At 37.3% G+C, this 24571-nt stretch overlaps 1 protein-coding gene across 3 annotated transcripts; it reads right to left on the reverse strand.

The window, feature by feature from the left end:
- Window positions 1–6171: 6171 nt before the first annotated feature.
- On the reverse strand, window positions 6172–21749 carry LOC130655807 (serine/threonine-protein kinase 33-like). 3 transcript variants are annotated; one of them, XM_057458609.1, is made up of 13 exons: window positions 21702–21749; window positions 15801–16063; window positions 15143–15247; window positions 14881–14961; window positions 14744–14801; window positions 13169–13245; window positions 13005–13092; window positions 12472–12547; window positions 11922–12034; window positions 11763–11848; window positions 7688–7765; window positions 7038–7079; window positions 6172–6548 (listed from the first exon to the last, which is right to left on the reverse strand). In XM_057458609.1, exons 2-13 carry the CDS (start codon window positions 15993–15995, stop codon window positions 6276–6278), a joined length of 1272 nt encoding a protein of 423 aa, XP_057314592.1. In that variant the 5' UTR covers window positions 15996–16063; window positions 21702–21749; the 3' UTR covers window positions 6172–6275. The 3 variants fall into 3 exon arrangements, with proteins under 3 accessions (XP_057314592.1, XP_057314591.1, XP_057314590.1); XM_057458608.1 differs by lacking the exon at window positions 21702–21749 and having other exon boundaries at window positions 15194–15247; window positions 15801–17033; XM_057458607.1 differs by lacking the exon at window positions 21702–21749 and having other exon boundaries at window positions 15801–17023.
- Window positions 21750–24571: the final 2822 nt, after the last annotated feature.

The following is a 24571-nucleotide window of genomic DNA, read 5'->3' on the forward strand; positions in this document are numbered from 1 at the left end:
TAAACGAGACAATATTACAAAGCTTTAAATTAACATAACAAAAGAATCTCGATTAATATTTTTTATGGCAGTCAAATCTTCAGAGACAACAAAGAAACCGAGACAAGATAAGTTTTGCTCGATCAGTGTTATTTTTGTCTTGATGGTACCAAACACACAGGTTGTGTTATATCAAACGTAGGTTGGATGTTCGAACCGAAGTTCCCCCGCGAAGTTGAGAGTAAGAAAAAAACTTCTCCCATACATAAAACAAACACTATATACCCGCGGTCCACTAAATGTGCGCCCCTTCGGCGGGGCGCAACAAACACTATATACCCGCGGTCCACTAAATGTGCGCCCCTTCGGCGGGGCGCAACAAACACTATATACCCGCGGTCCACTAAATGTGCGCCCCTTCGGCGGGGCGCAATTATAGAGATATTACGCCAGTTCTGTCTGTGACATTAGCAAAGTGGAGAAAATTTCTTTGATAAAGTCTATAAAACATTGCCTATAAATTTGTTCTGTAAATTGGCAAACTTTGACGTTAGAGCAATATTGTCGTCGTCAAAGGAAAGTATATTAAGATTAGTGAAGCTATTTCATTGCACTTTTAAATTTAAGGCTAAATAACTTGGAAACGGATGTAAATAACTGACATCATCTCCTGCGTGGGTAACTAGGGACTACCTGGGACCAATTTGGGTAAGTTTTCCAAACCTGGGTCTCCGAATCCGTTTCGGAATGGGCGGGTTGATGACGTCATCAAAAAACCTTTAAACCTTGATAATTCTGCAACTTCATTACTCGCCTCATCAACACCACACGATCATATACATTTTCTTGATCAGCAGTGTAAGCTCTACACAATGGAGGAAACATGAAAACAAGTTTCTCAATATATTTATTGTGTATTTGCACTGCTGACATCGGCAAATAATCTAAAACAACCTATTTTTCTATTGTCGTTCTGCCTAAGTGGATTACTCCACGGGCCCTATCGACTAGTCTATATAATAATACGCTAAGTGTGTCTGTGTGTCTGTAACAGGCAAAGTGGATGTATTCATTTCCCTTTGATGTAGCCAAAAAAATTATGTCTTGAATGTTAAATTTTCTGACGTTACGGCGTGACGTCAATAGCACTACTTTAACGTCAATATCCTATAATAAATTAATGAAGCCGTTACAGTGCACTTAAAACTTTGAGGCCAAATAACTTGGAAACGAGGTAGTGACGTCAATGACTTTTCACCGCGTGGGTAACTAGGGACCACCTGGGACCAATTTGGGTAAGTTTTTCCAAACTTGGGTCCCCGAATCCGTTTCGGAATAGACGGGTTGATGACGTCATCACAAAACCTCCAAACCCAATATCTCTGCAACCGTTTGTCAAAAGTTCGTGTTCCTATACATTTTCTTGATCAGCGTTTCAAGATCTATACGATGAATGCAACGGGTGTACGAATTTGTGAAGAAATTTTTTTTGAAACTTTTGGTAGGGACTTTGCTGACGTCAGCAAAATTTTAAAAACTTTATATCCCTTTAGGCGTTTGTCAAAAACATACGATACTAAACATTATTTTGATCAACGTATCAACCTCTACACATTACAGACACCTAAATTTCACCAATTTTTTTTGTATATGCACTGCTGACGTCAGCAAAAAATCTAAAGCAACCTATATTTCCATTGCTCTTCTGCGCCTTAGTGGATTTTTCCACGGGCTTTATCGACTAGTCTCTTATAATAATACGGAGACTGTGTCTGTTTGTAACAGGCAAAGTGGATGCGTTCATTTTCCTTTGATGTTGCCGAAAAATGAATGTCTAATATGTTAAGTTCTCTGACGCTACGGCGCGACGTCAATAACACTACATTAACGCCAATATCCTATATTAAATTAATGAAGCCATTACAGTACATATAAAACTTTGAGGCCAAATAACGTGGTGGTGACGTCAATGATTTTTCACCGCGTGGGTAACTAGGATCACTTAGAACCAATTTGGGTAAGTTTCCCAGACATGGGTTCCCAAATCCGTTTCAAAATGGACGGGTATGACGTCATCAAAAAACCCTCAAACCTTAATATCTCTGCAACCATTTGTCAAAAGTACATAATCCTATACATTTTCTTGATCAGCGTTTCAAGATCTATACGATGTAGGCAACAGGTATACAAATTTCAAAAGAAAAATTCTTTGTACTTTTATTAGGGACTGCTGACGTCAGCGGGATCAAGCTTGTAGTTGTTCATACACACGCCCCGAAATGTCTCGAAGACGTCGGCCAATAGCAGGACGTCTGTTGTCAGGTACACATCCTGATAGTCTTCCATGGTATCATCATCACCCTGAGGGGTAATAAAAATCCATACCTTTTTAGCGTATAGATAATCTTCATCGCTGATCCCATTCATGTTTAGCTTGCTGTAGAAGGCCTCCTTAGGGGTAACTCTGTCTCCTCAAATCTCTGCCATCCATCCATGTACTCATATGGATAGACACCCTTTCTGCGCATGAGCTGAAAGGTGTCATCCCTAGTGAAAAACCAGCGGAGATTTTTACACTGTTCATCATTGAGATTGCTTGCCAACTTATCCAGGCTTGAGGCCATGAATCGGCAGGAATCTATGAACCTGATTTCGATTGTCTTGTACTTCTCGCCATCACCATATCCCATACCTCCAACCTTGATTTTGACATTGAAACTGATGTACTTCTCTGTATTCTCTGCGATGCACCCAATGTCCTGAGTATTATATTTTTCACCCAATTCCCGTATGAAGAGATTGGCATCATACCCTAAAAAGTTATGGAAGATGACAGGGATGTGGCTTGGTATCTTGTATTTGAGGTTACAGCTGTTATGCGCCGCACCCCTACATAACCCGGTATAGTGACAATGAACCCTAACCTTACGGTTATTCTTACTGTCATCGAACGGCTTCATGCAAATATGGCATTTCGATGCCTCGCCATGCTCTCTTTTTATGACTTCTGTTAGGGGTAGAATGTCCTGCTGCGGATAGGTATTATATAACCTCTTAACCTCATCCTCCAGGTGGTTGACAAAGCGGGTTACACAGTCCTCACCCCTGTCTACTGTTAGGGGATTCTGGTACATCCCCATAGGCAAAAGTACTATAGGTACACCAGCCGGACGGTACGTGCCTACTCACCTTTTTAGTCTTGGTATCTCCGTATTGATTTTGTGTGGGTTCTTCAGGTATGGGAGACGAAGTTGTAGGCCCGGGAGGTGGTATAGCTTGTATTGTATGATCCGGGATATGTATAGGAGATGTAATGGGTGTTGTATGCTTTGGTGGTCTTGTGTTGGCTGCCATGCCATAGAGTCCCATAACCATATGTTTGAAGACCTCATAGGTCCCCTTGACCCTCTCCTTTATAGGTTTGAGGACAGCATCAACCAGCCAGTTGTACCATCCCAGTATCTTGGTCTTAACAATCGGGCGATTTTTCATCATCTCTTCTTTCTTGAAGACGTCTATGGCCTCCGGCGTTGGTAGTATGGTTACGGGCTTGACCGGCTTTCGTTTTCGTTGTCCTCCAATAGTCGCAGCCTTTTCGCATTGGTATCCCTTGCATTCTCTACCGTGACTAGCAGACTCTCGAAATCCACATAGATGGCAAAGGGTACTTTGAATTGTTGCTGGCCATCCCTATAGTATAGCCATTTTTCGACCTCCGTTGGCATTGTGATCCTAACTGCCTAATGATCGATGCAGTACCTATAATGCTTGTCCTTCGATTCAATTGTTGGAAAACCCTGTAGGCAGTTTAGGCAGAAGTGCATTGCATTCCTATTCTTTGAGATCTCCTTGCCCAGGAGCCTCAATAGACTTTTTACTGCCGTATAATGATTCTTTTTATCATCGGTGATCTACAATAGAGTTACCACCTTTGTACGCCCGTTATGCATCGATCGACGTAAAATGTTGATACTCTTTCCCGTTACATAAAATACGTTTACCGCAATATCGGGATTATTCGCCTCGAATTTGTATATAGATTTGATACTTGTTGGAAACTCTATACCCTAACAATTGTAGTGGCCACGTAGGGTTTCATCTGGGATATTCGATTGGGATTCCTCCCTATCTCGGTATGATGTAAGGATGCTATAATGGCCTATTTGAAGCACTCCTCATCCTCATTCACCGGAATAATGGCGGCCCTTTTGGATGCTACCCATTTGGGTAGTTTGATGTATGATGAGCCTCTTGTTAGTCATCCATCCAGCACGTCATCTACATCGTTATCCTAAATTACCGATGCCATATTGCTATGAAAGACTTTCTTAACCTCAATGTACCCCTCCTCATCATTGGCCTCCTCCGGGTTCATCTTCTTCTTCCACATAATTCACAGGGATAACTGTACCCATAGTTGATAGTGTGTGAAAATCAGTGTGTTATTCCTACGCTGACCCCATATCTTCTACCTGATCCACAACCAAGGTTCGCACATTGGGTCGCACCATTCCCATATACCCGTCAACATCGGCAGCTCCTATACCGGGAATGCGAAAACTCCGGAAGGTCCTATGTAGGGCATGCTTATGTTCCTGGGGTGTAAAATCCTGTCCCGGTTGATTGTATAGATTTTGGATGTCTTCCTCGGCCTCCTGTTCGACTTCATGATGCAGTGTAGGTTTCGCGCCGGCTGCCCTGCCATAGAGTCCCATAACGGTACGTTTGAAGGTTGCCTAGGCCCTCTTGACCCCCTCCTTTATAGGTTTGGGGACAGTTGTACCATCCCCCGCATCTTGGTTTTCACGATCGAGCGATTTTTCATCATCTCTTCTTTCTCGAAGACGTCCATGGCCTCTGGCGTTGGTAGTATGGTAACGGGCTTGACTGGTGGCCTCCAAGCATACTGTGGTACAATCCCCGTTAGTTTAACTGGAAGCCTTTTAGGTGGTCTTGGGGCGTATTGTGGTACATTCAACAAGGAAATCAATTCAGCCTTGCGTAGCCTTTAATACCCTGCACGTAATTGTTTAACAGTTTTTACTTCCATTTCTCTTTTTGTATACAATTTTAACATTGTCAGAGTATTTCATTCCGCTCGACTAGCACAGTTATTTCCCTCAGGGAATTTCCCTACTCATTTTTGTATGATAGGGAATTTCCCTTATGTGCGTGAATATTATGGAAAATTGCGCTAGAACTTTGATGACGTCACTGCAGTGATTAATGCGTAGGTCCTGGATAGGCGGTGGTTATTAGGGACTAGGTGTTGGCTATGCGGTGACTATTAGGGATTTGTTGCGGGCGTGGGCGGGTGCGAGATGTGCGCTGTGTCAGAAGGAACATTTACCTATCTCTAATGTGCAGGTTTACCGATACTCATATTTTTTTACCATCGCAGATAGACTCAAAACTTAATCTGTACAAAATACCCAACTTTTGTGCCAAAAACGAAAAAAGTGTCATGTTTTTTCGCGTGGATAACACACACCAGAGAGTGTTTCAATTCCTGGTTTCGCGTAATTTCAGTTCACAAACTGTCCACTTTTTAACATAGTATTGGTTATTGAACAAAAAAATCAGCGAAAAGGACAAAAGAGAAAAATATTTCAGGTCAGAGTTTGAAATTTTTATAAACACATTTTCAGCTACGATAACGATAGTTTCGTGTAGAGAGATATTAGTACGACGGCATTTTATAACAATTTTTGACGTGAAGAATAATGTTGTGAAATCTACCATTTTTATCTCCAGTAGTATTTATCTACATTTGTATAGCATAAAAAACAAATAATATACCATCAATAAGAAGCATCAACAAATGTCACATGATTGCATTTTTCTAGTAAAAAGTATCGATAAGGTGTATTTGTATACCGTTTTTTTATTAAAAAGGTGGCTTAAGGTACACGTAGGTTGATATTAACGTGTAATATTAACATGCAATTAAAATAACCGAGTCTAGATAACGACAAAAAAATACATATTAAATCCGTAACTACATTGGTTATATGAAAAACGTATTGTCTCCTAGAATCTTTTTAAGTGAAAATACCATAAAAACAAAAATTCGAAACAATTCTCAATTTAAAAAAATATATATATAAATGCAAACAGATTCAACAGTGTAATCAGTTCTCGCAATTTATTATTGTTCCGGCATAAAAATAGAAGAAAGAAAGCTCGGCAATGTAGCAAATGGTTATTTATTTACACTATTCTGCAAAATATACAGTACTAGATAAGCCAACTTTTCCCCATCAAATTTAAAGGAGCGCGTGACAAACAATCACTGATTATTTCTTTGCACTAAGCTTTGTATTTAGCGATTTTGAACCTTTTGAACTTTTCGTACGTTGCATATAGCTTGGTACACTATTGCTCTTGATGATTCCTGTCTTCTCGCTTGGTCGGGGAGATAAAGTTGCTGAAGAAGGCTTACCACTTTCCTTATGACACGGTGATAGAGCAATGCTAGTTGAGGAAAGTGCCTTCTTTACAAGACTTTTGCAGGGAGTTAGGCTTGATCTTGCGCGTGCTTGTGATGAATTTGATAGTTCTATATCACTCTTTAAAAAAAAGTAAAAAAAAATCACTATCAAAAAATAGTCAACACTAATGGTGTGTTTCTTTACAGCTGTTTCTACAAATTTTGTTTCGAATGGGTTACATTACATCATATGTCATATATTAAACTTTTACAAGCTATATATTTTGGATGCTGATGCTGACAGCTGTTTACGTGTGTGTTTTGAGTGACAGTAGATGCACGCTTTTCTGGTTGTAGGAATGTAAAATCTGCGTTTCTCTTTTATGTGAATTAGTTCAGGACATACAGTTATGCTCACAACGCTTTTTTACTAGGTGTTCCTCTAAATTTCTCGTTCCTCTTAATTACATAGTGTATTCTGTAATAAGCTTAGGCATAGCATTTACGTTGTCGTAAATGAGGTATCGGGTCTCTTAACCCTAAATCACGTCAATTTCTGGTGAACACGTGTGGTTGGCAACTTAGTTTCCATGCCAAATAAAGTATTGACAAATCTTACACCACTTACAGTTAAGTTATTGTTTGTTTCCTTTCGTTGTTTTTCTGCAATCTGGAAGCAAAAAATGTCAACAAATGATTTAATATAAACTTCTTAATCTTCATGCAAATGATATTTCACTGAAGTAAATTCAAAATTACAAATTTATTGCAATTTCAATTTTATATCGTCTAGGTTTTAGTTGTTCAGATTTTCATTTAGCATGTCACCTTTCAAGTGAATCCTTAATCTTGCAAGTTATAAGTATAATCACAAAATTTTCGCGCGAATTTAAAATTAATTAAATTTAGTATTCACGCATCTATTTTTTGTGCACTTAATTTTGAGCGTCCAAGTTTAGCTCACGTTTCGTTTTCGCGCAAACTTTACGAGTAATATATTTAAAAAGTACATGTACACCTCGATGTACTGCACATCTTTCAAAATTAGGAGTTATTTGCACACCTAAAAATAAATATTATGCACACATTTAATTTTCGCGCAGCCAATGTACGAAAAAGTAGTATTTTCGCACAATTAATTGTTTGCGCTCCAGTTCTTAAAAATGAGATTTCACAAAAGCTAAAATGATTTTAGTAAGATCCTTGAAATACTATTTAGTGTTTACTTTTCAAAACAGAGACAAACATAAAGCAAGCGACGAAAACATTTGGACGAACCTGTTTTTGTTCAAGATTGTATTGTTTCATCATTTCGAGCACGTTAGTAGTTACGTTGCCTTTCACATCTTGTTCTCCCTAAAAACAACCTTAGTACACATTGTGTCGTTTGTTATCAATACCAAACTTGTTGAACTTGACTAATAATACATTTGGGCAACTTAATCGCATGCATCACACCCTCACCTGACTAACATGTGCATATTATGCTGTGGACCGATAAATAAAATGCGAGGTAATTTATATATACTACTTTCGAATACTCGATATTGATTTGAAAAATGTTGAAAATCAGTTAGATTTTGATGACAGCACAAAACAGAAACTGTTGGTAAATTGCTAGTATCTAAAGATTGCCAGGAATCCACTTATAGTATTGATCAAAAGGTCGCGAAACTTAACTCATTCATCCTGTTACAGTCGATTAAGTCTAAACTATTTGTGGGTCCTAATTTTCGTCACTTAGCACCGACTAAGATAGGGTCGACAAAGTTAGAGCCGGCACATTTAGGGCCAGCAAAGTTAACGCCGGCAAGGTGCTTGTATACAAATGATTTTTGATGTTAACGAAAAGTAGTAAATTTTGCTGGGACGAATATTCCCGGTTAATCAAAATAAGTTTAGCAAAATTTATCATAGACAGACATTTGAAACAATAAAAATGAATTAGTTTATTTACATCCTTTAACATCTCAGTATATAAAAACTCGTGTTTCTTAAAAAGAATATTGTATTACTGATGATGGCCGCGGAAACAGCCAAACGCTTTAAAAATAATTACAAAAGAATTCATTTTCATCTCTTCTAGCAATATTGTCGTTTCTTGTTTTATTTGAAGTGATTATCATTTAAGCTTAATTTAACCCGTTCGCTAGGGAAATTTCATTCTCTAATATGGCACCAGAAAAGAATTTTCAGAAAACATTTTTTGATAAAACTGCGTTTTTACAAAAATGCTTTCTTTCTAAATCCGCTTTCACACGATGAAATATTATATGACATATACTAAATGATCATATAAAATTGATCGTGTAACGTACGTTATATGATGACAATTTCTATGATCATATGTATATAATCAAATTTTTTAAAATAGAACACATCCTATTTTTTATATGATCTATGACCATATAAACCCATTGTCTTCTATTGAAATTGAGATGTTAACCACTCATAACGCGTTTTCAATTATGCTGGAGTTATGTAAACATGAAACAACGTTATATTTTCTTCAAGCCTAAGTATTTCGTTAAAATTTTCCGCCATTCGCAAGTAATTTTTATAGTCATTCTCCTCTTTTAAACGCATTTCCGAGATCCGCAATTCTCATAAGGACCGAGTTGTGGCCACGGCTTCACTCATCACTTTCTTTTTCCTCTTCTTGATTTTTATGAGGCAACTGCAATTATTACAGCAGCGCTTATGTTGATGAAGAAAAAGAAGTTAAAGTAAAATTTGATGCACAATGTATGATCGTGTAACAACAATGCATATAATGAGAAGAGTTATACAGTGGACTCTCAAAACAACAACAAACCTCCAAGGGGAATAAAAAAGTTCGTTACATCAAGAATTCGTTGTATTAAAAGGTGATAAAAAATCGGAAAATTTTGCCAAATTCGTTTAAAACTTATAACTATTTTGAACAAAGTGCTTTAAATTCGTATTTTTAGCTAGGATCCTGTTGAAAAGCAAAATGATAACGAATTCGAATAAACACAAGACGTTCAAAAATTTACATGAAGCAATGCAATGTCTTCATAAGCATTAAGTTGTCTTGTTGCGCACACGTTTCTTTTGTAACATGGCTTTGAATGTAATCTTCAAAATGGTTATGCAAGATGAATTGGCTGTTATCATGACAGTAGAACCATATTTTTTATATTTTATGTAGCATTTAGTACTTTAAGTTAGTTACGGAGGGTTTTTTTTTGGTTCGGGGGACAAAACATTTGGTTCGTTAAATCAACAGTTCACTATATCTAGGTTTCGTTAAAATAGACAGGATTTATATATGAGTTTCTAAGGCTAAATCCAAGGAGAATGGACTTTGGTTCCTTATATCGGGGGTTCCTTATATAGAAAGTCTACCATATAAGTTTCAGATATGTTCCTTCTCCCTAAGACGCGTTTTATCCTTTTCTTCGGTTGTAAACAACATCTGCCGTGATTTTTTAAAACCTCAATCTCAGGAAAAATTGGCTTTAAGATGAACTAAGTCTCATCGTGTACGAAATAAACTGTGGTGAGTGGGAGAATAACAATTTCTAGTAGGAAAATTATAATGCACGTTCAGGGAATCGACCGAAGAGGAGGGGGGACGGCAAGACGCTGTTTTTAGCGTTTGATTAAAAAACATAAGTAGTTTATCGTGGAGGAGGACTACTAGGAACTGTGTGGCGGCAGCCACACAGTTCCTAGTAGCACTAAATTCCCATAACGTCCACAAATATATCTTGACTCAGGTATTTTAACAAAGTTTCCATTTTTGTGAAAACTCTCTTAAATTTTTAAGCAATATCAATGTCTACAATGTCTTTGCTTTAGTCAATGAACAGAAAGACTTTGATTTACAGTGTTATCTGCTAATGTTTTTATTTCTTCATCCGTTAATTGTAGTGTCCCTAATCTTGTCTACCTCTGAATCATAATCGCTTATTGAAAAACAGTCTGAAATCTTCTTTTACTGAGTGTTTCTGAAAATTTAGTAATATTTGTGTCTCTAATAGCATTGATTTATCCATCAGTTTAACAAGCAGCAATCAGGCGAAATTTTTTTTAAAACATTGTATATATCTGTACGAACTCTTTTTATATTCCACCCTGAACAACGTCCCTAGAACATGGTTACAGCTTCCTGTAAATAGTAAAAAAAAAGTTGGAAATGTTTTTAAAGAATAATTTCATTCTAGTACATCATCTTCAGCAAGTTCAGGAAAAATAAATGTTAATTTATACCTAGCAAACCAGCTGCACAGCTCCAATAGCCAGCTAAGATTTTATTACCTGGCATTTGACCATGGTCTTTTTCTATGATACACCAAACAACATATTGTTGTGATTTAACTGTTGTTGCAGCATGTTGATAAAATCTCAACAAAAAAACAATAGGGACACCTTCACAAGCAGAAAATGCCCTGAAAGTAGTGAAGTTAAAGGTGGAGTCATATAGCAAGAGAAGCTGGCCCCAAGAAGAGAAGAGAGAATATAGCTAGCTAGCTAGCTTGTAGCTACCACATACCTTGCTACCAAAGTGTCGAACGAACTATTTAAAGGTTTCTCTCCGACAGCCAAGTATCGTTTCAGTACATCCGTACTATATAATTTAAAATCTTCCAATGATTTGATCTCAAGCTTAAGTAAATTCCTTATTGTTGACATTTAAAAAATTCATTTTTGTTTATTGACATATATTTAAATATATTTAAATTTTTACTCGAGATTTTTTACCGGTAGTTTTTGTGATGTCTTTTGCAGAACGAATTTTTTATCTAAAAAATGTGTATTATGTCTATGCTTAGGATAATCTCTTTGAGGGAATGAAAGTTGACGAAAAATAAAAAAAAATGAAAAATTAACACATCGTAAAATATAAATCACTGCTGCTACCTACCCTGCTTCTTGGTTTTGCTATACCAAGTAATCTAACACCAAAGGTGTTTTAAAAACTTGACGGGCTGTTCATGTTTTCACAGCCACTTATTATTCCGATAAAATATTCCCAATGCCTTTGTAGTTTCATTAATATTTGCATAAATTTTTACATAAAACGAACAAATACCTTAACGAAAGTTATATGCGGGAAAGTATACGCGGGAGAAAAAATTGCGGATTTAAAGCTTGCAAATGGGACCTTGAAAATTGTAGAAAATGCAAAATAAACATTCCATTAACCACCATTTTTATTGCGGCATTTAAGATAGGGGCTGAAAATATTTAGACTTTCGTTGATTTGGAAAAAACAAAGCAAAACTTTGATTTTTCTTTTCGCGAAATTTTCTAACAATAAGTAACTGTATCGCTGCTTAGTGTTAATTTCTTCACTTTGCGAGTGACCCTAATCCATAAAACTCACTTTTATCCAAGGATGGCATAATATCTCTTTCGAAGTTAAACGATGTGCTGGATCGACTTTCAACATGGCTTCGACTAACTGCTTCGCTGCGAAAGAAATTTAATTCACTAAAGGTTAGTTGCCAAGGAGATTGAAAAGCATGTTATACTGGCAATATACCTGCTTGTGATACTGTACTCCAAACTGGTGATTCAAAATTGATGTTGCCTTTCCTGATAAGTTCAAACAGCTCTTCTTCAGTATCTGCCATAAACGGAGAATCACCACTCAGCCTATGCGATGAAGATTCTAGTTTTTAATAATAAATCTCATTTCTTAACTGTTTGACTCTAAAAATAAAACCTTAAAAATAGTTCCCTAGTTGTTCGCCAGTTTTTGAAATAAATAGCTTTGTTACTGATCTTTGTGGTCTAGCGACAGTGTTTGCTTTCTAGCGTGGTCGTGTCCGTGACTTTAACGTGTAAATTAACCTTTATCACATAACATTCGCCATCAGAAGATGTTTTTGATGGCTAAAATGTTTACTGTGTGAATGCTTCTGCAGCTAAAAGAACCTTTATGCACTGGATCCATTATTGGGAATTTAGCTATATGGTATCAGATTCAGAGTTTATAGACCGTTTCACCGCTATATCTTATTTATGAATAGGATACACACAAAATATTATTTTTAAGCAGCTTACATCAGAAGAAATATTTGCAAACTTACAATTTATATAAGATAACTCCTATGCTCCATATATCGCATTGTTGACTATATCCATAATTTGTGATCACTTCCGGCGCTGAAGTAACAAAGTATTCAGCAAAACTTATATTGCAGAAAAAAATACGTGTTGTTGTACATCTTTGTGTTCATGTGTATTTAAGATTTTAATCCCACCAATAAAACACCAGAGTGAAGGAGGTATAGCTTAAACGCTTCCTTCTGAGCAAAAAGAATATTAGCTATAATTATGAATATCATTTGGCCAAACAAAATATTGTTTGGCTACATTGCTAATTATGAAAGTTCTGGTCAATACAATTTTAAATTTACACAAACTTCCTCTCCGAGATCCTTCCTCACCAACCTGTTGAATGCAATACAAAATGCTTACATCAGCACTTTCTATGCCATTACAAGATAAGCGTGCCATATAAAAACGGGTTAATTTGCTGACTTATTTATTCTTTAAGGGACAAAGAAATGAATTTTAAACGTAAAATCAGTTTGCAAATTTTGTACACATGTTAACTTACCCATGTAAATTGGCGTGCCAACCATTTGATTCATCATGTAGTCGCTTCCTGTCCCTCCACGTGTATAGGAAAGTCCGAAATCGGTTAACTAAGAGATAAAAACCTGTTTCATATATAACGTAATCGGAAATATTTGACAAAAAATTAAAAACGGGAAAAAATACTTTTATGTTGAATGTTGCATCGTTTTCCGGCTTAGCAAGCAAAATATTGTCCAACTTTAAATCTCGGTGAATTATATCTATATACACACAAGAAAATGTTTTAGTGATTAACGGAAAGTATTATTATTAAAACATTTGGGTAAACCTTCCAACTGATATTACATTGCTATCAAATGGAACTCTGCTTAAAAATGTTATATTTAAAACAAAGATATAAAATATAAGAATTAAAAAAATATTAAAAACTAGTCGTTAGCCCGTGGAAAAATCCACGGGTTCGCTCGTCCTTTTTATACCGCATTGCGTGCGTCTCGCTACTTGCGCAGCTAAGGTACCATTTTGCGTGACGGACAGATGTATACGGGTATTTTAATATAGATGAAAAAGTAACCAAGGTAGGAACGAAAGAGTAGCAGAAGCAGAAATAACGTACGTGAAACGCGTAGAGGATGTTGAGTTAATCAAATATGTAGATAGATGCGTTATTTTGTAATGGTATATGGCCGTACAAAATATTCCCAAAATGTTCGGTTTCATTGGTTCTTTCTTGATCTTTAAGGATAAGTTTTATATCCATAAACAATACGATTTGCTCGGTCTTCATAGACGAACATATTTAACAGTAATACATTATCGGAGATACAGTAAAACGGACCCAGCCACAAACTTATTTACTGGCATACAATGCAACTTCGAGGTACTTGTACATGGATGCATGATTAAGGATGACTGTACTTATATTAACTTTTCCCTTGCAGTACTAAAATCTAAATATTTCTTTTTTTTAAGATTGATGATACGGTCGTGACAGCATGTAAAAAGCAGATAACTGTACTATAATCTAAGTGTCAAAGCTATAACAGCTGCACCTCTCAATTTTTCACTATCCATGCACGTCTAATATGGTCAGTAGGTATAGCATAGCGTACTGGGTTAAATGGTTTTTGCAGAAACCAAACTGAAACGAAGTGAGAGTCTAAAGATAATTATACACTCATGCACACACCATCTTCTGTTTTAAATAATCTCTATGAAAAGAAGTAATTCTCGAATTTTTTTATTAATCAGTTATATAATAGATGAATTAGGTAAAGCAGCAACTATTGGCAACGTCCCATTTACAATAACACAGGGGTTTGTTCCCTTAATTAACTTTGGATTTTCAAATGCGATACTTATTTTTTTCTAGAACTACCTGGATTTGGTGCACGTAAACATTTTAATTCATCACTTTACTTGATCTTATCTCAAGTATAATGGTGTACATAGCTTCTTTGTTGGTATTAGTTCTTTTGATGTATTGTAATCATTATTATTATCAGCAATAAACAATCTCTAACATTTCTTAATATTACGTGGTGTACACTTCGGACAGCCACTATCAAAGCATGATCACTAATTGAGTTGAGCAAAACATAGTCACTAATTTGGTCTTCCATCGTGGCCAGAGTAACACTGATGGCATTTTTAATAATAATTATAAAAGATCTCACACACAAAAAAAATACTTTTCCACTAACAATATAATATAACAAATGTTTATAGGCAAAAAACAATTTTCTCATTAAAACTTACCATTCTCATGCATATAGGCCACAGCATCAACAAGTTGCTGCACAATACACAATATGTCCTACAAAGAAGAAAAACTCTCGCATAAGTGCTACCAGCTCCCATGCAACCTGACCAAAATTTGCTAATAAAATGGAAACCTTTTCAGGCAAACATCCTTTCGATAGTAGGTGCTCTTCTAAACCACCAAGTGCACATAGCTCCATCACCAAAAACATTTTCTAGGTAAAAATATAGATATTAATATTGTGTGAAGATTGTATATTAACATATTCAGGGCCATGAGGCATCGGAATTCGTGCTCCTACACAAGAGCTTTAGTTTATACAAGATTAAAATCATGGCAAAACATGTGTTTAATCTTTTAAAGCCAGCAACATATATAAGAAATATCATGCATACACTGTTTGTTTCGAAAACCTCCTCCAAATGAATTATATTGGGATGATTGACCTTTTTCATGATTGCAACCTCCCTCTCCAGGAGTTTCACAGCAGAGGTACCAGCCTAAAAATACACAAAACCAATTTAACTCAACTGCTTTAATTTAAAAAATATTATATCTTTGACACACAAAAAAAAATCTGCGAACATTAAAACAACATCATTAAACAACATCTTTAAATATTTTATAACTTCTATGGGACTACTGATTTTTGCTAAAGATCCTGTTATTTTTTTTCATAAAAAGAGTGCGTATATATACCTGGTCATTAAAAGAAATCAAGGGTACAAAACATTTTTTTTATTTGTAAAGGTTATGTTAAACACAAGGAAATAAAGAAACAATAGCAAACCTATCAATAACTAAATAATACCCGAGCAATAAATCGCCCAAGGTTACAATAATTTAGATTAGGCAAGCAACCTGAATAAATGAAATATAAATGCATATTTTATTGCAAAATCTTTTTTATTTATTTTATCTTATATTTTTTTATTTATTTTGGTTATTTTTTACTGCAAATAATAAGAAACATCTCCATGTGAGATGAATTGATATTGCTCAGCCAGACAAACTTTTTATGGAATTGGGAGAGCAATTAATGGCTAATCTTACTTTTTCCTTATTGATAACTTTTACAGCCCACACTGTTTCATCCGTCTTTCTTATAGCTTCAGTGACTGTGCCAAAACTTCCTTTACCAAGAAGTGATCCAAATGCATATAACACCTCAATGTCAGATCCATTTTCAATACGGGTATGCTGTATTTGTCTACTAGAACCTTGATTCGAACGATATCGAAATGACATTTCGATAAATAGATGCCATAAGATATGATTGTTTAATATTATGTGATATGCTGCATTGATTGACTGATCTGAAAAAAAAATTTGCGAAATTTGCGAAACTACTTTAATGTCAAGAATTCTCATGAATCGCACACAATAGATATCTTCAGTTTCACTAGAAATTTTTTTTTTGAATTGACCAAATTAAGATAATTTGTGGGTTTACTGACACAAAGTGGATTCAAGATTCAACATTTATTCCACACTCGTGACGCCACAAAAAAAACAAAAAAACTAAGTTAGATAGATAGATAGATAGATGTGCATATTTTACATGGCTAGCCTCACAAATATCGAGGGATATACCCTGTCTATTATTTCCAGGAGGGGTCATGGCTTAGATGGAGAGTCCTAGAGTATTTAATGCTCATTTTAAGCGACGCAGACCCAATTAGGGCCCGCGCTCTACTAGACAACTCCCGGCAACATCCAACGGCCCACACAGTGTGCCATCTTCCCAATTTCCCTCACATGGCTTGGGTTAACCCGGGGCTATGGTAACATTCACTCGCCCATGTTGAATTGCCGTCAAGAGGAATCGAATCCCGGTCTCCCGCACAGAGTACGAGAGCTATAACCACTAATCTACGGCGCCACAAGTTACAAACTACGTAGCTATAAAATAACAGAAATTAAACCAAACTACAAAATGCCTCATGCCAAACGGCCAATACAATATAAAGAATAAATAACACATACAACATACAACATATATACGTTCCAGACAGCCTATTGCCAAACGGCCAATACATTACAAACAAGAGAAAACTCATACGAAAAACCAATACTTACTAAAACACAAAAATCCCAGAACTTCACCTTTAGACTTAGTACACACACGGCACAGATACTTCGCACTAACGAGCAAGAAACTTACGCACACAAATTACGACAAATGCACTATATCCAAAATACAAAACACAAGAAAAACGTTGCATAAAATAAACAAAGGCGAAGCAAATACATAAAACGTATAACAAAACACTGAGGAGGAGAACCAAATATTCCTTCGTAGAGTTTGAGGCCTACTCGCGCTCAATGCGGGAACACCCGGCTCCCCTCAAGATATAAAATATATCTTGATAAACAAAATTGACTACTATCATATAAATTTTAGATACATAACGGATTCGGCTCCTCTGGTTCCTTGTGGGGGATTCAATCTTTTACTTCCTTTCCACGCGATTCTAGAAGCAATATGATCTTTGAAACCGGACGCTCGTATGCGTTTCGTATTGACGTTTAAATAAAAACATTTCTCACTTGATTGTCATCGTTTGAACTGACGTCTATAATTCTCGCAAGACGCCATTTATTTTTTTGATGAGGGTCGTCCTTAATTATCACTATATCGCCAACTGCATCTTTGAGTTTGCCATTTTGATCTCTGTTGAAGCGTTTGGAGATATACTGTACGCCAACGCGTCCAAAAATTATTGACCAGATGCTGCACTTTTCTCCATCGTCGTCTACTGCACATGTCGTTTTCGTTAAATTCCCCAGGAGGTGCCATGACAATCTTAAACTTCATTGTCAGTAAAAGATTAGGGGTAAGGGGAATAAGACTGTCACTGTCATTAATAGTTTCTACAAAGGTCTGCCATTAACTATCGCTTCCACTTCTGTTAGAATGGTTTGAAAGCATTCATCATGCAAACTATGACTGTGGTTGTTAAGTAGTGGCGACAAAATGGAACGACAAGACTTGACTTGTCACTCCCAGAGACCACCCATGTGGCTTGCAGTAGGAGTGGTAAAAAAGTCCCAACTGATCCAATCGGTGTTGTTTCTGAGAAGAAACAATCAAGAAACAAACAAGAAGCAATCTTCTGTTGGTCCATTTCTTTAACAGCTTTCTTCAGTTCTGCTGAAGCAACAACAAAATTCGTCCCATTTTCAGATCGTAATCAGGGCCATGATGAAAGAATCTGTCTCGAGACTGTTTGTACTTAAATGAATGGCTCGACTAGAGAAGCAGGTAAATAAAGCGCCATAGCGTTTACGTTTCGAACTTCTCCACTCCTGAAAACGTAACAGGTGCAGCTTCCGAAGATTGCTCTGAAGGCAAGTCTGCCATTCTTTGTTCACCGAATCGTCCTCTAAGATGAACTTGCATTAACAAATATGATACCTCTCTGTCGTTTCTCGTTTAACGTTGCATCTCAACAAACATGTTGCACCTTCTTGTGGTGATATCATATCACCAATTCTGTAATAGGATGCTTTATCCTCCAATCCAGACTTGACAATTTTCCAATTCGCCCACCGACTTGTATTATAGAATCTTTATCCACGAATGGGTTCAAACGAGAAAGAGAATAAATTTCATTTCCTTTTGTTTGTTAGCAGGCATGTCAATTCCGTCTTGAATGCTCTTCTTTGAATGAGTCTGACGATGGCCAGTTCAGCCTTCTCAAGGACACTCATGTCAATCTTCTTCTTATATAAATCCATGTCAAAATGGTAGCAATGATCTGTTTCAGACTATACCAACTGGAAACCATTTGAAAAGCTTCTGGAATGGATCGTTTTCATCTTCTGAGATGGTTTTCAGTCCTTCATTTGCCAGGTCCTTTTTTAAAGTAGTTGCATTTACTTTCACTTTCTTGACTTCAGCCTTGTCACTGTGAACTGCAAAGGTTTAACCTGCATCCCACTTGACTGAAGATTGGAGTAGGAATTTGGGTCCAGATAACCAACAGTCGTTTTTTACAAAGTTGAAGACTGTTTGACCATGTGATGCATCGTCAGCAGGATTTTGAGAAGACGGAACGTAACACCATTGTTCAACACTGGAAGCTTCATGAATAGCCTGTACTCTATTAGCCACGAACAAATGAAACTTCCTTGACTGATTTGTTATATAGCCTAACACAACTTTGTTATCTGTCCAAAAAATGAAGATTTCAACATATATCATTGACGAAAAATTTCTTATCAGGGTTAAAGCAGCTTCTTAACTATATTTATCAATGTTGTCATGAGCAGTTTTCCTGAAAGCATAATTGCAAGTACTTGGAGAATGTGTACCTCCAAATACATGTACAGACATCTGATATTCTTGCAATGCGGCGTCAAGGTTATCTTCCGGCCAACATACTCTTGATGTCACCAGCAACTGCAACTTGCTCTTCTCTAAATCTTGTCAAAACTCCAACGATTTGGTTTGCCAAACCATGACCTTGAGAAGAGAGTTAAGGGATATATACACCACCATATGTAGCACTACAATTGAATATATACAGCTCTGATTTTATTTGGCTTTCTTTCACCCCATGGTGTGGCAAGTACCACGTTATTCCCTTCTTACAAGAACGATCTGCTCTCTGTGCAAATTCTTTATCAATGATTGTTTTCATGTGCAATAGTCATCATGCATCCCCTGATTCTGTTGAAGCTTTCGTTTGGGGTTATAGGCTCGTTTAATGGTTTGACTTTTATTGCTTGGAACTTCACACATATTGAATGGCAACGGAAGTTGATAATCTACCAATTTTACGTTCTCATCAAATTTTTGGTCTTGCAACGAAAGTTTTTCAGGTTCTCCAGCCAATGTATTTTCAATAAAATCCTGACGAAACATCACAAGCATCATTTATGCCAAACTATGCTCCTTCACATCATCTTGAAGAACGAATCGATTTGGCACATTATCGTCAGAAATTAATACACAATTACATCTTTTTGAGCTGTTTCGTGAACCTTTAGAAACTATATCCAACCGTTTACACACCATCTTAGCACTGAACGAAAGGCATAAGGTCTATTTCCTTGACTTGGAATGATCTCAATAGGCTCGAGAGCTTGAGGACAATTGGCACCTATCAATATGCCCATATCTGTTTCGTCTTCATCTTGTTGAAGGTTCTTGTGGATCTTGTCTCTATTTTGCTACTTTTTTTGGTGTAGGTATTTCCTCTTTATCAACAGGTAGAAATTTCCTGCCGAACACTCATCATCATCATTCTCGGCTTAACGTCCGTTTTCCATGCTAGCATGGGTTGGACAGGGTATATTAATGACCCTCTTCCAATCTGATCTAGACTGTGTTAGATCTAAACTAAACTTCCTCTCTATCAAGTCTGTCCTTATAACCTCCTGCCAAGTCTTTCTCAGTCTGCCTCTGGGCTTTGCCCCAGAAACTATCAAGTCTCTACACTTTCGTACCCAATTATCCTCCTCCATTCTTTCCAAGTGTCCCAGCCAATTCGATCTTCTTATCTGGATAACATCTTTAATTCTACGGAGACTTAGCCTGCTTAGCTCATCCGAACTCTTTCTGTCTCTCAGACTGGCATTACACATCCACCTAACCATTCTTATATCATTCCTTTTTAAACGGTCAAGATCTTCTTACACTGTGGGTAAATTAAGCCTTTTGCTCGAATCCTCAACAGCCGATACTTGAAGGTTATTGATCGATTTGCATCGTTCAGTTGTTTCACCTGTCATTGTTTTAATAGAAATCGTTGTCGGTATTGTTGGCACATTTAACTCCTCTAAGATGTTTTCGTGAACGAATGTTCCTTGGCTTCCGTTATCTAGTAGTGCTTTTGTGATTATCTCTACTGATGATGAAAGATGCGTTATCTTTAAAGGAACCACATTAAGACTTCTATTTGGAGTAATTAACACCTATCGGCTTATCAGTAGGCTTGTCTTTATGTTGGCAACCATGTAGACCAGTAGGATGTGGTTCATCGCACACATCGCATTTTTGTTCTTTTGGACAAGTTACAGCAATGTGATCCTCACTAGTGGGTTTGTTACATGAAAAGCAAAGTCTGTTCCGAAAAATGAATTTTTGTCTGTCGAAAGGTTTAAGCATCAAAAATTCTTTACATTCATAATTTAATGGTGCTAAACTAAAAGTTTAGCACATGTTAATTGGGGTTACAGAAGGAAAGGTGTGTCTCCATTGACTCCTAGTATAAGGCTAACCTGGTTCACTAGTGTTTTGTCATTCTGCATTATTAATTTTACAAATGTGTTGGTGACCTATGACTAATAGTCAACACTATATTAATTTAACCAAAACATTAGACTGCCTTAAGCTTGTTACTTAAGGTCATAGATCCATACCACAAGCAGGGGGGTATAACTATGGAGTAGAACACAGTAAGCCTCTTGCTCTTGAACAGTTCAGACGTTTTGCAGAACACATTCAGAAAGTGGCTGCTTTTTAACATTGGTGTGAAATTGCTCAATTCAAATAATACTTAATGGCATCTAAAAAAGCAAAAAGCAAAGGTAAAACTCTTTTAACATACGACGAAATGATGGCTGAGCCTCATCTTACTGTTGGCAAGTGGTCAGAGTTAGGCTTTGAAACTCTAACCATGATTGCGAAATCCTTTCAAATTTCAACTGAAGGCAAAACATTGCAAGATATCGCATTCCTTATTTCAAAAAAATTTCAGGAGGCAGAAAGCCTACCAGAATACAATATCGAAAACCTTGAACAGAATTGCGACGAATACGAGGCGAATTCTGCAGAAGAAGGCGGTGAAGAAGACATCAGTTTCATATCACAGGGCTCCTCTTCAGGAACAAAGAGAAAATCTTTAAAAGCTAAATTTAAGAAGAAAAAGACTTTGGCACACGAACTTAAATCTTTTTTAAGGAATGAGATTCAAAACGAATTTAGAAAACAAAAAATAATGTTACAGCAGAAAGCTCCGACTTATCGTCCACAGTCACGTCAGCCATCTTTTCGTGTTTCCCCCCAGCGATCTCCGACAGCCGGTTTTGTGGAACACGCCAATCTTAAAGATGGCGTGTCAGTCGCAGATCGTTCAGTTGCTGGCCTCACTACTAATGCTTCAACTTTAACTACTTCGGGTTTGTCTGCGGGAGTGGTAGGGTCGACTTTATCAATTTCTCTCCCTCCAGTTTCTAAGCGAATTTTGGATAAGATTAAGGGCGGTGAGTATGTAAATTTCGACTATTTATTGCCTCCATCGCTCAATGCCTCAACAACGTCCTTGTCGTCCTTGCCCATGGACGATGGAGGTGAGTACGAGATGAGGATGCGCACCGTGTGGATGGCACACCCACATTAGCTATGTGTAGAAAAAACATAACTAAGTCTCGCATTAAGGATTATGCTTCGTGGAGTTTGGCTTGGAGCTATTATCTTAGTTGTATGCTCCAGTACTCACCACACTTATCTCAGCAGTTGTCAGATATCAGACGTACATTGCCCAATTTGCCAACCAGTATAATTTTTCATATGTATATGCCTTTGACCAACTACACAGAATACATCTGGCAAATGATACCAGCAAGAGGTGGGATGTTATTGATGACCTGCTATACAACCAGCACCTTAGAGGCGCTCCTGTGTTGCCAAAAAGGGATGCTGTTGCTTGGGGATCATCTTCATCTACATCCTCCAGCAGGTTGAGCTATGCATGTTTTATCTGCAATGAAGTAGGGCACTTCGCTAACCAATGCCCCACTCGAAATGGGCGGTTTACGAAGGCTGATGAGCAGCAGTTTCGGAATGTCCCCCATCAGTTTCGCAGTAATTCCCAGCAACCACGGTGCATTAAATTTAATAGAGGACTCAGTTGCACATATACCCCATGCACCTACTTTCACAGGTGTTTTTCCTGTGGATCTTCAGGACACCCAGCACTCCATTGCCCACTCAGGTCCTCTAGGCCAAATACCAAATGAATTCTTTCCTGTAAAATCGCTTGTCACAACCCCGGTTAAGGTTGATGTATTAGAGAGTCTCTTGACTGGTCATCCAAACAAAACATTAGTGCGGTTTATTGTATCAGGTTTTAGATATGGATTCAAACTTGGTTTTCAGGACAATGAGTTGAAGTCATGCATAAATAACAACAAATCTTCCATAGAGTATGAAACCAAAGTTGATGAGGCGATTTTGAAAGAGCTGAATAGGGGACATACGGTGGGCCCATTTGCTTCACCACCATTTAAATTACATTGTTCTCCCCTGGGTGCTGCACCAAAAAAGGATGGGACGGTGCGAGTGGTATTAGACCTTTCTTCACCACATGGACATTCAGTTAACGATGGCATTACCAAAGAGGACTATTCGGTCTCCTACTCATCATTCGACGATGCGGTTGAAATGGTTAAAAGGTTGGATAGAAATTGTTACATGGCTAAGTTGGACATAAAGCACGCTTTTAGACTGTACCCTGTGCATCCTAGTGATTGGCACCTATTAGGTTATAAGTGGAAGGGAAGATACTTTTTTGACGTAGTTCTTCCTTTTGGTGGGCGTTCCTCTCCTTTCATCTTTAACAACTTTGCTAATATTCTAGAGTGGATATTATTGTGGATTTATTTTGTCAAAAATCTCTTACATTATTTAGATGATTTCATCACAGCTGCCCTGTCTAAAAATATATGTCAGGCTATAGTAAAGTTGATTAAGGACGTTTTTGACTTGCTTGGTGTTCCGTTGGCTCCAGATAAGATGGTAGGCCCCTGCAAAGTAATTACATACCTGGGCATTGAAATAGACACAGTAAATTTTGTTGTTCGTCTCCCACAAGATAAGTTCACTGAATTACTATCTTCACTTCATAATTGGTTAGGGAAGAAGAAATGCACAAAGAGAGAACTGTTATCTCTCATAGGGCCTTTGTCTTTTGCGTGTAAAGTTGTGAAATGTGGTCGAATGTTCTTACGACGTCTTATTGATCTCTCCACTACAGTTCGTTCCTTGCACCATCATATTTCTCTTACAACAGAGTCTCGCAAGGATATTCAATGGTGGTGTGAGTTTCTCCCGACTTGGAATGGCATCGCTATTATCCACACTGAAACATTAGACTCCTCTTCCATAAATCTTTTTACTGATGCTTCTGGAGTAGGCATAGGAGGATTTTTTTCTGGTGCATGGTTTTCAATTGCCTTAAACCTTATTCATTAGTATAGTATCACCTTCATTGAGTTATTGGCCATAGTTGTAGCAGTTTTTTCTTGGGGCGAGGCATGGAAAAACAAGCAATTAGTGTTATACACAGATAATTTGGCTATTGTTCATGTGTGGTCCTCTGGGTCGTGTCGTTGTCCAAACATCATGCATCTTGTACGTTTTTTATTTTTCTACACAGCAGAACACAATATAAACCTCCTGGTACACCACATTAAAGGCCAGCACAATACTTATGCAGATCTTTTGTCTCGATTGCAGGTACAACACTTCGAACGTCTATGCCCAGAAGCCGAAGCAGATCCAACACCAATTCCTTCATCGATACTACAACTCTTCAAAGAGATTTAAGTCATTATTTAAACTCGTCCATTTCAACAAACACCAGGGCAACATATCGGTCAGGATATCTCTCCTTTAAAATTTTTTGTGAAGCTACATCTGTACCTACCTTTCCTCTGACAGAATCAACACTTCAACTGTTTGTGACATATTTGGCAAGACGCGTCAAATTTGCCACTATTAAAGTCTATCTTTGTGGGGTTCAGTACGAGAGTGTAATACGTGGCTTTGACACGAAGATAGCCCACACGGGTCGCCTGTACTATGTTTTGCGTGG

The sequence above is a fragment of the Hydractinia symbiolongicarpus genome, chromosome 8, assembly GCF_029227915.1.
Source record: "Hydractinia symbiolongicarpus strain clone_291-10 chromosome 8, HSymV2.1, whole genome shotgun sequence".
In the NCBI taxonomy this organism is placed as follows: domain Eukaryota; kingdom Metazoa; phylum Cnidaria; class Hydrozoa; order Anthoathecata; family Hydractiniidae; genus Hydractinia; species Hydractinia symbiolongicarpus.

What these genes read in the sequence shown, in the direction of transcription:
- LOC130655807 (XM_057458607.1), bottom strand. Translation starts at nt 16,118, where the DNA reads ATGAGAATTCTTGACATTAAAGTAGTTTCGCAAATTTCGCAAATTTTT. An exon ending in AAGGATGTTTGCCTGAAAAG is followed by an intron (nt 14,802 to 14,880) that starts GTTTCCATTTTA and finishes TCTTCTTTGTAG; the next exon opens with GACATATTGTGTATTGTGCA. An exon ending in GAGTACAGTATCACAAGCAG is followed by an intron (nt 11,849 to 11,921) that starts GTATATTGCCAG and finishes TTTCTTTCGCAG; the next exon opens with CGAAGCAGTTAGTCGAAGCC.